This window comes from Lacerta agilis, chromosome Z (assembly GCF_009819535.1).
Source record: "Lacerta agilis isolate rLacAgi1 chromosome Z, rLacAgi1.pri, whole genome shotgun sequence".
In the NCBI taxonomy this organism is placed as follows: domain Eukaryota; kingdom Metazoa; phylum Chordata; class Lepidosauria; order Squamata; family Lacertidae; genus Lacerta; species Lacerta agilis.
The window spans coordinates 25,578,652-25,591,797 of NC_046331.1; the positions used below are offsets into that span (position 1 = coordinate 25,578,652).

General features: G+C 42.1%; 1 protein-coding gene across 14 annotated transcripts in view; it reads left to right on the plus strand.

Annotated features, from left to right (window-relative positions):
* The window catches only part of TENM1 (teneurin transmembrane protein 1), a 379,169-nt gene that overhangs the window by 207,929 nt on the left and 158,094 nt on the right, over positions 1-13,146 (plus strand). For all 14 annotated transcript variants that reach the window (XM_033137208.1, XM_033137217.1, XM_033137214.1 and 11 more), the window contains one exon: positions 516-754. In XM_033137208.1, the coding sequence (XP_032993099.1) occupies positions 516-754 (239 nt within the window). The remainder of the gene's footprint in view (positions 1-515; positions 755-13,146) is intronic.

Here is a 13,146-nt window from a genome sequence, read left to right on the forward strand (position 1 = left end):
CAAAATTCCTACAATGATGAATCCTGCACAGCTTGAGATCATGCATGTGCTGTGTTGTGGTCAGATAGACATGTCAGAGTCTGGAAAAGACACACTAATATTGCATGGATTCCAGCTTATGTTTATTGAAAACTGCATGCTGATGCCAAAAGGAGCATTTTATACTGCTATCCTAAACATATTTACCTGGGAACACAATAGGACTTACTTCTGAGTATGCATGTCTAGGATTGTGTTGTTTATAATGGCACATACTCTAGGGCAGTCTTCTTCAATCTGGTGTCCTCAGATATTGTAGGACTACAATACCCATCATCCCTGCCCATTGGTCATGCTGACTGGAGCTGATGGAAGTTGTAGTTCAACAACATGTAGAAGGCACCAAGCTGGTGAAAACTGCTCTAGTGGACATGTATTTCATTTAGGCAAAAGGTATTTAAACCTCAGGGTGTGTTCTTTCTTGTGCAGACATTAATTTTGCTTTTACAACATGCTTCTCTGTCTTCTTTCCCTAGGCATTTCCTATTTAAGCATGGATCTGGCTCGTCAGCTATCTTCAGTGCCGCCAGTCAGAATTACCCTTTAACTTCCAATACTGTTTATTCGCCGCCTCCCAGGCCACTTCCTAGAAGTACTTTTTCTAGACCAGCTTTCTCTTTTAACAAACCTTACAGATGCTGCAACTGGAAGTGTACTGCCTTGAGTGCAACAGCTATTACAGTCACACTGGCTTTGCTGCTTGCCTATGTCATTGGTAAGCTTTGTGTTTCATTTTGGTGTAATTATATTATTTTTTACTTAATCTGCTTGTGTGAGTATTATGCAGGGCAATTAACAGCACAATCCTAACTGTATTTAGTCCCATTGAGTTCAGTGAGGTATACTCACAAGTAAGTTTGTGTAAGGTTACAGCTAGGGATGGAAGGCAGCATCATTTTCCATTCTGCCCAGTATTTGTCATGTGCAGCATTGTTTAATTCCACTGCAGTTCATCTTCTCCCAAAACTTTGTCATTACTCTCCACGGCTGAGAATTTATGCCCACGGTCCAAACTAGCAGTTACTAGAGTAGACCCACAGAATAAAAATGGCAGATATGGGGCAAGAGGAGGAATGGGAGTGGGGAGTTAAAGGAAGCAAACAACAACAACAACAACAACAACAACAACAACAACAACAACAACAACAACAACAAGAAATTGGGACCAAATCAGGTGTTTTCATGGTGGTTAGAGATTTATACATGAGATTTCACAATTCCAACAATTCCACACGAGGCATCCTCATCCATCAAGCACCTGCTTACGTCTAAGCTTCTCGTCCATTGTTGGATAGGTATTGTTTCTTCCAATAAAATTAATTATATGCAAAATTATACATAAAAATGCATATAAAGGAATCAAGCTCAATGCAATGAAGTATTTCTGCAGACAAGTGGCAGCACCTTGCAGCCTGACCGGAGAGGTAATTTACGGTAATTTAGGCTATATGCAATTATTGCCTTATACTCTGGCTTTGGACCCTACCTCCACATAAGATGCAATTCCACTGTGCATCGTGAACAATATTTTCCACCTTTCCCTGGCCGCAGGGAGGGTAGCATTGTGAAGGGTGGATGGGATTGGGGGAAATAGTGGAGGGCATAAAGCAGTATCAGGGTTTTCCATAATAAATCTATTGTGAATATGATCCTTGAACTTAGGAAATTTGACCACCTGCAGTATGCAGTGTTGGAAACATGTGAAAACAGCTAGTGCAGAATCATTTATCATTGTAGATACAGTCTATGTGTGCTTTAGCCAAACCCTTTCCCTGTCTTTCATTGTTGTAGTTCTCCAGTTTCCTCCAAATTCACCAATTTCCCCTAGTTAAGGGAACCGTTCTTCTGTTGCTTGAGCTGATATTAAGTTCTATCAACAGGATATTTATTTGACAACAAGAGTCAGTTTGTATTCCTCCTTTTTTAGTTACATTTGTGCATAAGGAACTGGCTGCAGGAATGGTCCTAACTTTGGTTGCCACTTAGCTTTGGTCCAAATTCAGGTTCCAGAGCTTAAAATGGTGGAGGAGGGATGCACTGAAGATTTGCCTGCAGTGTACCTGCATGTGGGGCTTCCTCTTCAGGAGATATATGGCAAGGCTTCCAATTGAAGGGACACTTCTAAATGCATTCAATCTTATAACCTTCAGATTTTCATGCTTGACATTTGATGGTCTGAACAGACCACATTTGTCGGGGTATGGTTGCTGGAGCTCCTCGTGCACGGCCTTGGATTGGTTATGCACGAGGTACCAGTTGCGGGGAAAGTGGCCAGCGTTCCGCGTGCTTTTGAGCACGGTCGCCGGCCAAGCCTCACAGTCTGAAGGATGATGAGTAAGCCAATTGAAGACTCTGATGGTGTGTGAGTTCCTAGTTGCCTTCTTTAAAGAACGTTGCCTCGTGAAATAAAATTTGTACCCTGACTCTGAATAGGCGGACCGATTTACAGAAAATTAAAATTTTACTTTACTCCCCCGTTAACCCCAAAGGAAGACAGACACCGGTAGTATCTTTAGTGGCTTCGGCAGAACCCGCGTAGGCTCGTCCCCTAAGCTAAGTTCTCCTAAACTTAAAGACCCTGCGCGCCCAATCTTCCGCGAGGCTAACTAAATAAACTAAAACCGAAATATCTTCCGCGGGCCTAACCCTAGGCTAACCTAAAGAAAACCTAACTAAGGCTAAACCGAATGATCTTCCGCGATCTAACTCTAACTAAAGAAAAACCCATCCAACCCGTCCAGCCCGCTCCTAGCCCCTTAAACTAAACTTGACTTCAACTAAAACCCAACTAAAAAGAACATAAGAAGAACGTGCGATCTCGTGCTACTCTCTCCCTGCCTAAGCGGGGTGCCTCTGCCTTTTATTAGGGAACAAACGTGACATCATCATAAGTACTTTAACCAATAAAATCACTGTTGCTGCCCTCCAAAAAGGCGGGAAGCAAGTTTAACGCTCATTAACAACTTTGAACATGACCGGATCTACAAAATAAAGGCGGATTAATCTTGTAAGTGAATCACACTATTCATTCATGCTTTCACTTTCACTTTTGCGCGCAATTATACCAAAAGTAGACCTTAAAAAACCCATAAAATAACCAATAAATTATGAATCCATGGCGGATCCGTGAAACGTATTCCGACACACATTCATTGCAACATTGTGTGCATGCCCCTGCCATCCCTCTATTCAGGCAAATGAATAGGACATTTGCAGAAAAGTAAACATCTGGAGGCAGAGGCATATGGTTTTTCCAGCAACAAATCATAGGGGTCCTTTCTGCTGTCTGCGTTTTGATAACTTACAACACTACGTGTTAAACATAACAGCAGTGTACATTATATATTGGACTAAACATATCATGTTTTATTGCAGTAAGTGTTACCATTATTTCAGTAATGCATAAATACACCTCCATACTTTATAGGGCAAAACTGCATTGCATCTTTCTGCAGATGTTTAAAGCAAGAACCTTGTTTGTAGTAATAATGAACCAAGGTCATTTAATCCAAAATTGTGATTGTCCCCACCTCCACCTCCACAGCATGGTGCTGGCTGGGGCTGAACATAGTCCAAAAGGTCTGGAGGGCACTGGGTTTGCAAGGGCTGCTTTAAGACAAAACAAAGGAGCTTCTGCAAACTTTTCAGCTGGATCAGAAATCAGCTACTGTAGGGTTCACTCATACAGCAAGCCATGGTAGGTCACAACAGAGTCTGAAAAAACAAGTTTCAATGTGCAAGATTAATTAGGTTCCCATTGTTGTTGATGATGATTATATTATTGTTATTGCAGTGCTGTGCTTCATCATCTTTGCTTTGTTCATAGGCTCCAAAGGAGAGCATCAAAGGGTTGGTCATTATGAATTGATCCGTAATTAATCATTTGCTCACACCTTCGGAAATCCTCATGCTAGAATAGAGGAGAATAAATAATTGTTAACTCAATTCATAGAAATAGAATAGATGCCAGGAGGATTAAAAGGGCAGACGCCTTATGGAAAGCAAAGCAGTATTTGTGGAGTGAAATGTCTTCTGTTGTATTCACACCCATGGGGATCCATTTGCCTAACCTTTACACTTCTATCTGCGAGCACGTTTCTTCACTGTCCTAGGCAGTATATGTTAGGTCTTCTTTTCCTGTCTTGTCCTCAGAACTGATTGATAGGTGTGGGAAGAAGATGCTGTTTTGTATGCTAGATGCTACTTGGTGCTTAACAAAGCCTCCTTGCTACTCTGAAAGGGCAAGCAAATGCCCTGTTGCTTCCTAATGGTTATCTAGTCCCTAACACTGACCAGCTCATCCTGAAAGGTCAAACTCTCCTTTGTATTTCAGATGGTGTCATCTTTCAAATAATGCCTGATGAATCAGTGAATATTCTAATTAAATAGAATCCATGGGGCTTGCAGAATTGTTACCTGGGGGGGGGGAGGTTAAGCCTTCTGTGGTCCCATCAAAAATCCCCTTCCTCCAACGTTCTCTTTGCATCAGGAGGAAAGCCTCCATTTATAACGGTGGACACTGTTCTTCCCTCTCAGTACAAATTGCATTGGGGAGGGGGGGATTTTTTCTACCCCTGGGGTCCTTGTCCTTCCCCTGTGGCTGATATTTTACATCAGAGTTGGAGAGCCTGAGGGGCCCAATTGCTGACCCTCAGAACTTTCCTCTGCTTCACACCCTGAGCGTGTTTGTGGGCTTCATTGTGTCCTTCAACTCTGATAATGTATCTTGTCTGGATGGAGGCATGGTCTGGAGAGAGTCCCAAGGAGCAGTTGGCACTGGAGACCCACATTTGACCCCTGTGTCAGAGGTTCCCCAACACTGATGTGGTGTTTGAAATCCACCATTCACTTGCACAACATTTTTCGTTTACTGGTTAGAAGAGCTGCTGAGTGAGGGGGGAGAAGCTACAAGTATGTGTAATAGCTCAGAGTCAAATATTTAAGAGTCAGTCAGGACATAGAATTGAAGTGCTGCAAAGGAACCCTGAAGATAATCTAGTTCAATCCAATCCCATAACTGAGGCGGGATTTGCTGTGCCTAAACTAAATCTTTATCCAAGCTCTTCATGAAAAAGATCCAGGAAAAGTAATTCTCCATCTTCCCTGAGCAACCTTACTCTATTTGGCTAACTCCTCATTTGGTTAAGATGTTTTATCTGATCTCAAATTACTTTCCTGTAGTTTAAATCCCTTTCATGTGTCTGTCTTGTGGCTGAGAGAAATTTGTCTCTCCTGTGGAAATCTTTTAAGCATTTTAATGCTGTGGATCTAACACAATCTTAAAAATTTGCCTTGGCTGGTAACACAAGTAGGAGTATGTCCTGCTAACAGCGAAAAAGAAAAGAAAGGAAAAGCCATTCTGTTAAAGTCATCACCTAATCTTAGTCAATTGATCATCTGGCTTTTGTTTGATTGACTGTTTGTATCGGGATACATTTTCATAAGAATAAAACAATCACTCTAAACTAAAAGACAGGCTTTATTTGAGCTGGATTGACACTTAATTCTACTTAGAGTAAACCCACTGAATTAGTCATTGATTTCTACTAAGCAGTTGGCTACTGTGAGAACAGGATGCTGGACTAGGTTTCCCTTTGGCCTGATCCAGTGGGATTCCTATGTCCTTGAGTATGACTAAGTCTGGATCCAGCCCATAATGTTTAGATGCTGTGCACCCATTTCAGAGCAAAGGTTACCTTAGAAGAAGCAGTTTTTTCCATTTTGTATGGCAAGGCACCTATAACCTTCTGTTTTCGTAAATACTTGTAATTTTAAATAATTCATTTTTTAAAACAACAACAACATGATCCGCTGCTATCCAATCAACCAGTAACGCTTTAACCAATCAAAAGATTTTCAGTGAATAAATCTGACTGGTTTAATCATCCAAAACTGCAATCATAAACACACTTACTGAGATGTTAGCCTAATTGATTGCAGTGGGACTCCCCCCCCCCCCAGTAAACCTACACAGGATTGCACTAAGTGGAACTTATTTCTGAGTACACCTGCATAAGGATTGTACTTTACACACCATATCCTATGCTTGGCAAAATGACCACCAGCAATGAGTGTTTATCCTCCACATACCTGTTAAGTGGAGCTGGAAATGAATTGCAGAGCTCAAACATTCTATGGATTCTACTGTAGGGCCTTTGAAATGGTGGTGCCTCATTGCCACATTGTCAGGATAGGGTTGTTGTTGTTTAGTCGTTTAGTTGTGTCCAACTCCTCGTGACCCCATGGACCAGAGCACGCCAGGCACTCCTGTCTTCCACTGCTTCCCGGAGTTTGGTCAGACTCCTGTTGGTAGCTTTGAACTCCATGGACAAAGACAACAGGATAGGGTTAGGGAATGCCAAAGATGGTGTAGGAATAGGCGAATCTGACAATTTCATTTTCTCCCAGTTACTCATTCTTTCCAGTCCCAAAGTTCAATTTTCCGCATTTCCACATCAGCTTGCAATATTTTTCCATTAAGTCCTCATGAAAATTCATCAGGATTTTATTGCTTATTTCTCCTAATACACACTTTTGTAAGCAATTTAGCTCATTAAACACATTTTTGCAAAGCTATCCCCCAAAACAATGCAATTGTGTAGGTTATTTTCACTAAAATGCGTGGTTTTTATGCAAGCATTAGTAAATGCTAGTTACTTGGCTAGAGGTGCATCGCTGAACTCAGAGAAGTGTGGATTTCAAGCAATTACTGTGTTTCAGTTCTTGTATTGTTTTGGGAAGTGCAACTTAGGTAGGCTCACCCTTAAATGTGAACTGAATTGAATCTCTCCCTCATCCCTAGTTGTTTGGCACTTAACTTTTTCACCAGGAGCTCCTGGATACTGCTGCAGGGTGGATAGTCACTTCAAGGCTGGGTCATGGGTGAGCCATGCGCTGAGAACCAGTAGCCATGGGAGAATCTAGTAATCAAAACCAAAGAGCAAGTCTGGAATGGAAACCAGGAGACAGGGCCAAAAAATAACCATAAAAATAATACAACCACATCAGAGTTCAGGAAGACCTTGTTGTTCAGACAAGACACAACTGAGGCAGGAAGCACTCTTATACCCCTACCCATCCATGGAGAATCCAGTGACCAGTAAGCAGTCTGTCCAGGGCATGGAGGTGCTTCACTGAGAAGCTGCCTAAACTACAAACAAAAGGCAGTTGTCTTTCATTTGTAACAACACGCAAGGGAGCTCCACACAGATCTGTCATCTCCTAACAAATCATCACTTGGTGCTTGATCCATGACTGGTCTTAGGCCTTTGAGCCTTAAGCCCAGCACCACTGCAAATATTCAATCATCCCAGCAAATAGCATAGGCTATAAGGCCATCATTGCATTTAATTTGGAGGAAAGCCCTGTGGATATATCCACAGAGTTTACTTCCTAGGAACTATATGTGGGTAGAGGTGCAATTGACAGTTAAGTGCTGAGGCGGCTGCATTTGCTGGTGTCCCTGAGTACACCCCAAAAGTGAACTTTATGTTGGGATACTGCAGGAATGGCACACTTGGAGAAAGGGTCAGTGCATATGTTTGCAAGGGTCTTCCTCACCTTGATGCTCTCCTAATGTTTTGAACTGCAACTCCCACAATCTGCAACTGCTGGCTATGTTAGCTGGGTCTGAAGGGAGTTGGAAGTGTGGCTGGGTCTGAAGGCCATCACATTGGTTTAGAACAATCACATTTATCCCAAAAAATGGGGAACCTTTGGCCCACCAGATGTTGCAGTGCAACTCTCAACACCCCTGACCATTGGCCATGTGTGCTAGAGCTCTCCAGAATTGTAGTTCAACAATATCTGGAAGGCCAAAGGTTTCCCACATCTGATTTATCCTGAAAGCTGAGAGCAATATACTGGTATATGTTTAAATAAATACATAGCCTTTCCCTTTTTAGTCTGATAACCATCCTGTGATATGGCTTATATCGGGGGATTGTTCTTGGCCCATACTTGCCTAATAAGATAATTATTGGCCCAAGGTCTTCCAATAAACATTGCTCTTCCTGTCCAACGTCAGCACCCAGTCTACCACACTGTACTGAATAGGCTGCCAGTGTTTAATTCAATTAGTTGCATAGCAATTAGATGAAAGATCTTCTTCCCAGTTCGTCTCAATAAAGGTCAATAACGGCAATGTAACCTTGTAATAATGGAATATCACAAGGGACCATAGCAGCTGAGCTATGCGAGGGGAAAATGTGCTCTGCAAACTAGAGCAACTTCCTACAGCTAGTGCCCACTAATTGTATTTATGAATCTTCTCTTCACACAAAAAAGCCCTCGATCAGCTCCTGCTTTCAGAAAGTTCTTCCTGATATTTAGTTGGAATCTGCTTTCTTGTAACTTGAAGAAGAGTCCCCTCCTCTCTGGGGTTTTCCCCAAGCAATCTGAGAGTGTGCCTGTGTGCCTGCCTTTGCTCCTCCTCCTTCATGCCTCTCCTTGTCCTGGGAGACCAGGGGGAAGAAGAGCTTGTCACAGCAGGAAAGGCAGACACCCATGGTTCTTCGCAAGCCTGTCTCATTTTACCTCTCATCTTCAGTAGTCTAGTGTCCTGTTCTCAGACTTGCCAACCAGATGCCTGTGGGAATCTTGCAAGCTGGCTGTGGGCAGAACTCCTCCCCTCGTGGGGTTTCCAGCAATTGGTATTCAGAAGCATTACTACCTCCAACTATGGCGGCAGAGCACAACCACCATGGCTAGTAGCTCTCTCCACCATGATAACAGGTATGCCTCACCCCCCGCCAAAAAATCTGAATAATTTCCTAATATAATTCACCTCTTTTTTGCACTTCATCAGATTCTCTTCACCATTTTGAGCCAAATGCTCCCAATGGAGAAGTTTTCTCCCTTAGTTGCTGGCAACTTTTCAGTAGTCCCTTGATGGCCTTTGGAGAAAGCGACACACTGTTTCAACTAGAATCTCCTTAGTCTTCTCTGTGGAATATGCTGTTTGCTATTTTATCTGTATTTAAAAACAAACAAACTGGAAAGTACTTCACAGTGTACATAGCTCAATAGTGGAGTAAACTCCCACATGATGGAGTGATGACTATCCATTTGGGTGGATTTAGAAGAAAACTGAGCTAACATTCTTCAAAGACATGTTGCACACCACCTGAATGAATCTTGTGCACCACAAGTTGGGAATTTCTGGATTAGACCATGGCCAAGAAAAAATTCCAAGAAAAAAGTAAGGGGGGGATATGATTGTTGTTGTTGTCATTCAGTTGTGTCCGACTCTTTGTGACCCCATGGACCAGAGCACGCCAGGGGGACATGATAGAGCTATGTAAAATAATGCATGAAGTGGAGAAAGTGGTTAGAGGGGAAAGCAGTGGAACAAGAGGAAGTATAGATAAGCCCTCTGGCTATTAGCCACAATAACTGTGTTCTGCCTCAGTTGAAGGCAGCAATTTGCCTTTGAATACCAGTTGCTTGGATTTTCAAGGGAAGAGAGTACTGTTGTGCTCAGGTCCTGCTTCTGGCCTTCCCGGTGTCTAGATGTAGTTGGCCACTGTAAGATTACAGTAGTGAACTAGATAGTCTTTGGCCTGATGCGACAGGGCTCATCTTATGCAGGGCTGGCTCCCAGGTTTGAGGAGATCTGGGCAAAGTATCCTCTGATTCAATAACAAGCAGACCTAGTTTGCAAGAATCCAGCCTTTCCGTGATATTTCCCAATTATAATTCCTAGTTTAAGGAAAATGTAATATGGTTTGCCAGGAGAACTCATTTGGACAACTTGGCCCAGGCTGTTCATCTGGAAACTCTTCTTACCGGTTCCATCTCCTCCACTCACCTGGAAGACAAGTCACGTTGGCTTGATAAATACATACTGCACTGATTTATGATTTATTTTTAATTCATGGATCCACTGTAGGGAGTCTCTTGTGTTTCAGCCAAGCTTCATATTTTGTTCGCTGCCAAACTTTGCAGAACACAAGTTGACAAGCTGTGCTTACACAGAAGGTAGATAAGAATAAATTCAATTTAATCATTGGCTTTGTAGCAGATGGTGGGTTAATCCAGTTTACAAAATGTAATCTGCAAAAATAAAAAATGCACTACTACTATGGAGAGAACCATAACCCTTGTGCAGTTTTGCAGGTCTCTTTCCCAAATATATGACACCATTTGAAAGATAAATAATATGTTATCTACACATGCCAAGGTTTTCTTTTCATTAAACAATAAAAAGCAGCATAATGCAGTTACATACTTCAGTTGTTGAGCTTTCATACCTTGTAGAGAAAGGGCCATAGCTAAGAGGTAGAGCATCTGCTTTACATGCAGAAGGCTCCAGGTTCAATCCGCAGTGTCTCCTGGTGGGACTGGGAGAGAACCCTGCTTGAAATCCTGGAGATCCCCTGCCAAGTGATGCAGAGCTAGTTGAATCAGTGGTCTGACTTGGTTTAAGGCAGCTTCTTAAGTTTCTATGTGTCTGGCTACCTTGATCGCCACATTAAGAGTAACAGCCCACCAACTCACTCAGATCTTAAGATAACAGATAAAATTTAGGGGTTACTAATAAAGGAATTGCCTATGCAACACTTCACTTATATGAGTAGTGAAGGCATTATGGAAGATGGAGCCACCCCAAGTAGATTCTACAGCTTCATCCATAGGGTTGCATTGGCCTCTGTCATCTCCTATGAAGCTGAGAGCTTCTCTGTTGAGGGAAGCATGACTTTGCCTACTTCCTTTCCCTGTTCTCATTTATGTAGAGGCCTGGTCCTTATGATGTGAAAAAACTATGTGTAGGCAATACACTCATACTTCAGGAGAGGGGAGGGTGAGTTTACTGAAGAAAATATATATGGATGGAAACAGAGCTTTTCCAGCTGACCTGTTTCTTGAGCATTCATCCTGCTTTGCTTGCACAAAGCTTACACGGAGGTCAGATAATGTCTAGTTTTTATTGAGCATTCGTCCTTATTTGTTTCCAGGGTGTTTATATGTTTTCCTATTAACAATCCATTAATCTTGCAGTTTTTAGTGCATTTCCCTATCACATTCCTAGCCACAAAAAGTATGTTTCTTTTTTTAAAGGTATATTTGTTGTACCAGAGGAGCAGAGCAATTTAATCTACTTTAATTGTACAAAACTAGTGACACCCATAGATAGATTTATAATTACAAGCAGCTACCATTTTAGGCGCGTAAAAATGACACACAATCACTGGCACACAGGTCCTTCTTGACCTGGAAGGAACAGAGGATGGGATTCATCACATCTCACTTATGCGTGCTCTGCCAATGCACAAATAAAATGATTATCACCAGTACGGATTGGTTCGGATGAAAAACCGAACATTGCAATTCACCATCCAAATTTCATCCATGCCTTGGGGGGGGGGGGTGAGGTTGGAAAAATAATCCATAAAAATGAAGCAGTGTCTGATAATGTATTCATTCATTCTTTCATTTAAAATATTTACTATCCTACCCTTTGGTTTAAACAACTTCCACGTTGCCCATTCCATTTCAATACATTTCATTGATGGAGGCAGGGACTTAACTTCAAAGGAAATGGTAAAAAGAATGAGAACTTATTAGTTAGAAGGAAAGGGCCCTGTCGTGGGGGCATAGCATTGCACAAAATGGCTGTCATGTGATCCTGGCAAAATAAAACAGCTGCAACATCTAAAAGAGTACCTACATCAGCCACTAACGGAGCTCAGTTCTGCCATCCATGAAATATGACCAGGTTTAAGGGGGCATGTTCAATGTAGGAGAGGCTAAGACAGTTCAAACAGGAAATGAGCAGGAATATTGAGCATTGTGGGTTATTGAGAGGATATTTGCTGATACCTTTGTAGGTGCAACAGGAAGTCCTTGGTGTGAGCAGTGTTTTATCTAGATGGGCCAGTGATCTGATCCTTTATAGTGGGGGGGTGGGGGGGTGGTCTTCCAGATGTTACTGAACTATGGCTCCCATCATACTAAGCTGATGTGACCAATAGCTAGGGCTGTTGGGAGCTGTAGTCCAGCAACATCTGGAGGACCAAAGGTTTCACACACCAGCATTATAAGGCATCTTCCTAACTTCCAGTAGCTAAGCCTGTGCCAGATGCTAGCATTGTATCAGCGCCTTCCTCTGCAGTCTCAGATAATGACTTTTAATAAAGCAATAGAGTTTGGGTGACATCTTTGCCATAAATTTACCTATGAATTGACTTTAGTTTCTGAGACAATTTAGTTTATTTTCCACTTGGCACTGAGAATGTTGCTAGTATTAGCTTAGGAAGCCATATGCACTTTGAGGTCATCCATTGCTCTCAAGAATGGGGTGCCATAACAACAAACAACAAACAACAACAACAACAACAACAACATATTATTTATACCCCACCCATCTGGCTGGGTTTTAAAACAACATTCTTCCTCAGTAGGGTGTGCTGAATTTTTCAGCTTCCAAAATCCAAAAAAATGAGGGGAATTTAAAAGATACTTTGGTTAAATTAGAACAATTTAATTTTGCTTGGTAAGTAAAATGTGCATTTTATTTAAATTTTGCAAAGAAATAATTAAAATGATTGCCAAGTACTTGTAGTTGTTGTTGTTATTACTATTATTATTAAGCATTACCTGACATTTTCAGAAGGTAAAATTAAAATTCTTTGGTTTTCTGAAAACAGTTTATGTGCTTCTTCATCAGATGTAGACTTGCCACGTTAAATGTTGCCCAGTCACAAAAATAAAAGCAGATTTTAATTCCTTATGTCGAAAAACCTCAGGCAAGTAGGTTGTGTCATTTTAGTTTCACCCCCTAAAATGACACAACCTACTGCCTGAGGTGGTTGCCTCACTCTGGCTAATAGGAGGCCTCGGCCGCGCGGAGGTTTAAATTGGGTAAGCCACACGCACGGTTGACCGGATTTGTTGGCTGTGGGGCGTGACATGGCCAGGACTTCCAGTGACGCAGGTGTCATCACCATGCCCTCCCCCCACTACACACGGGGAGAGCACATGGCCTGCCTGCAACCCCCCCCCCTCCCCCCCGGGAAGGGGAACAATCTTCTATTTTAGATGTGGAATGTGCAACAAGAAGTTGCAGTGGAAGTTCCTGTTCGGTGTTCTAAATACCTGCAGCCTTAT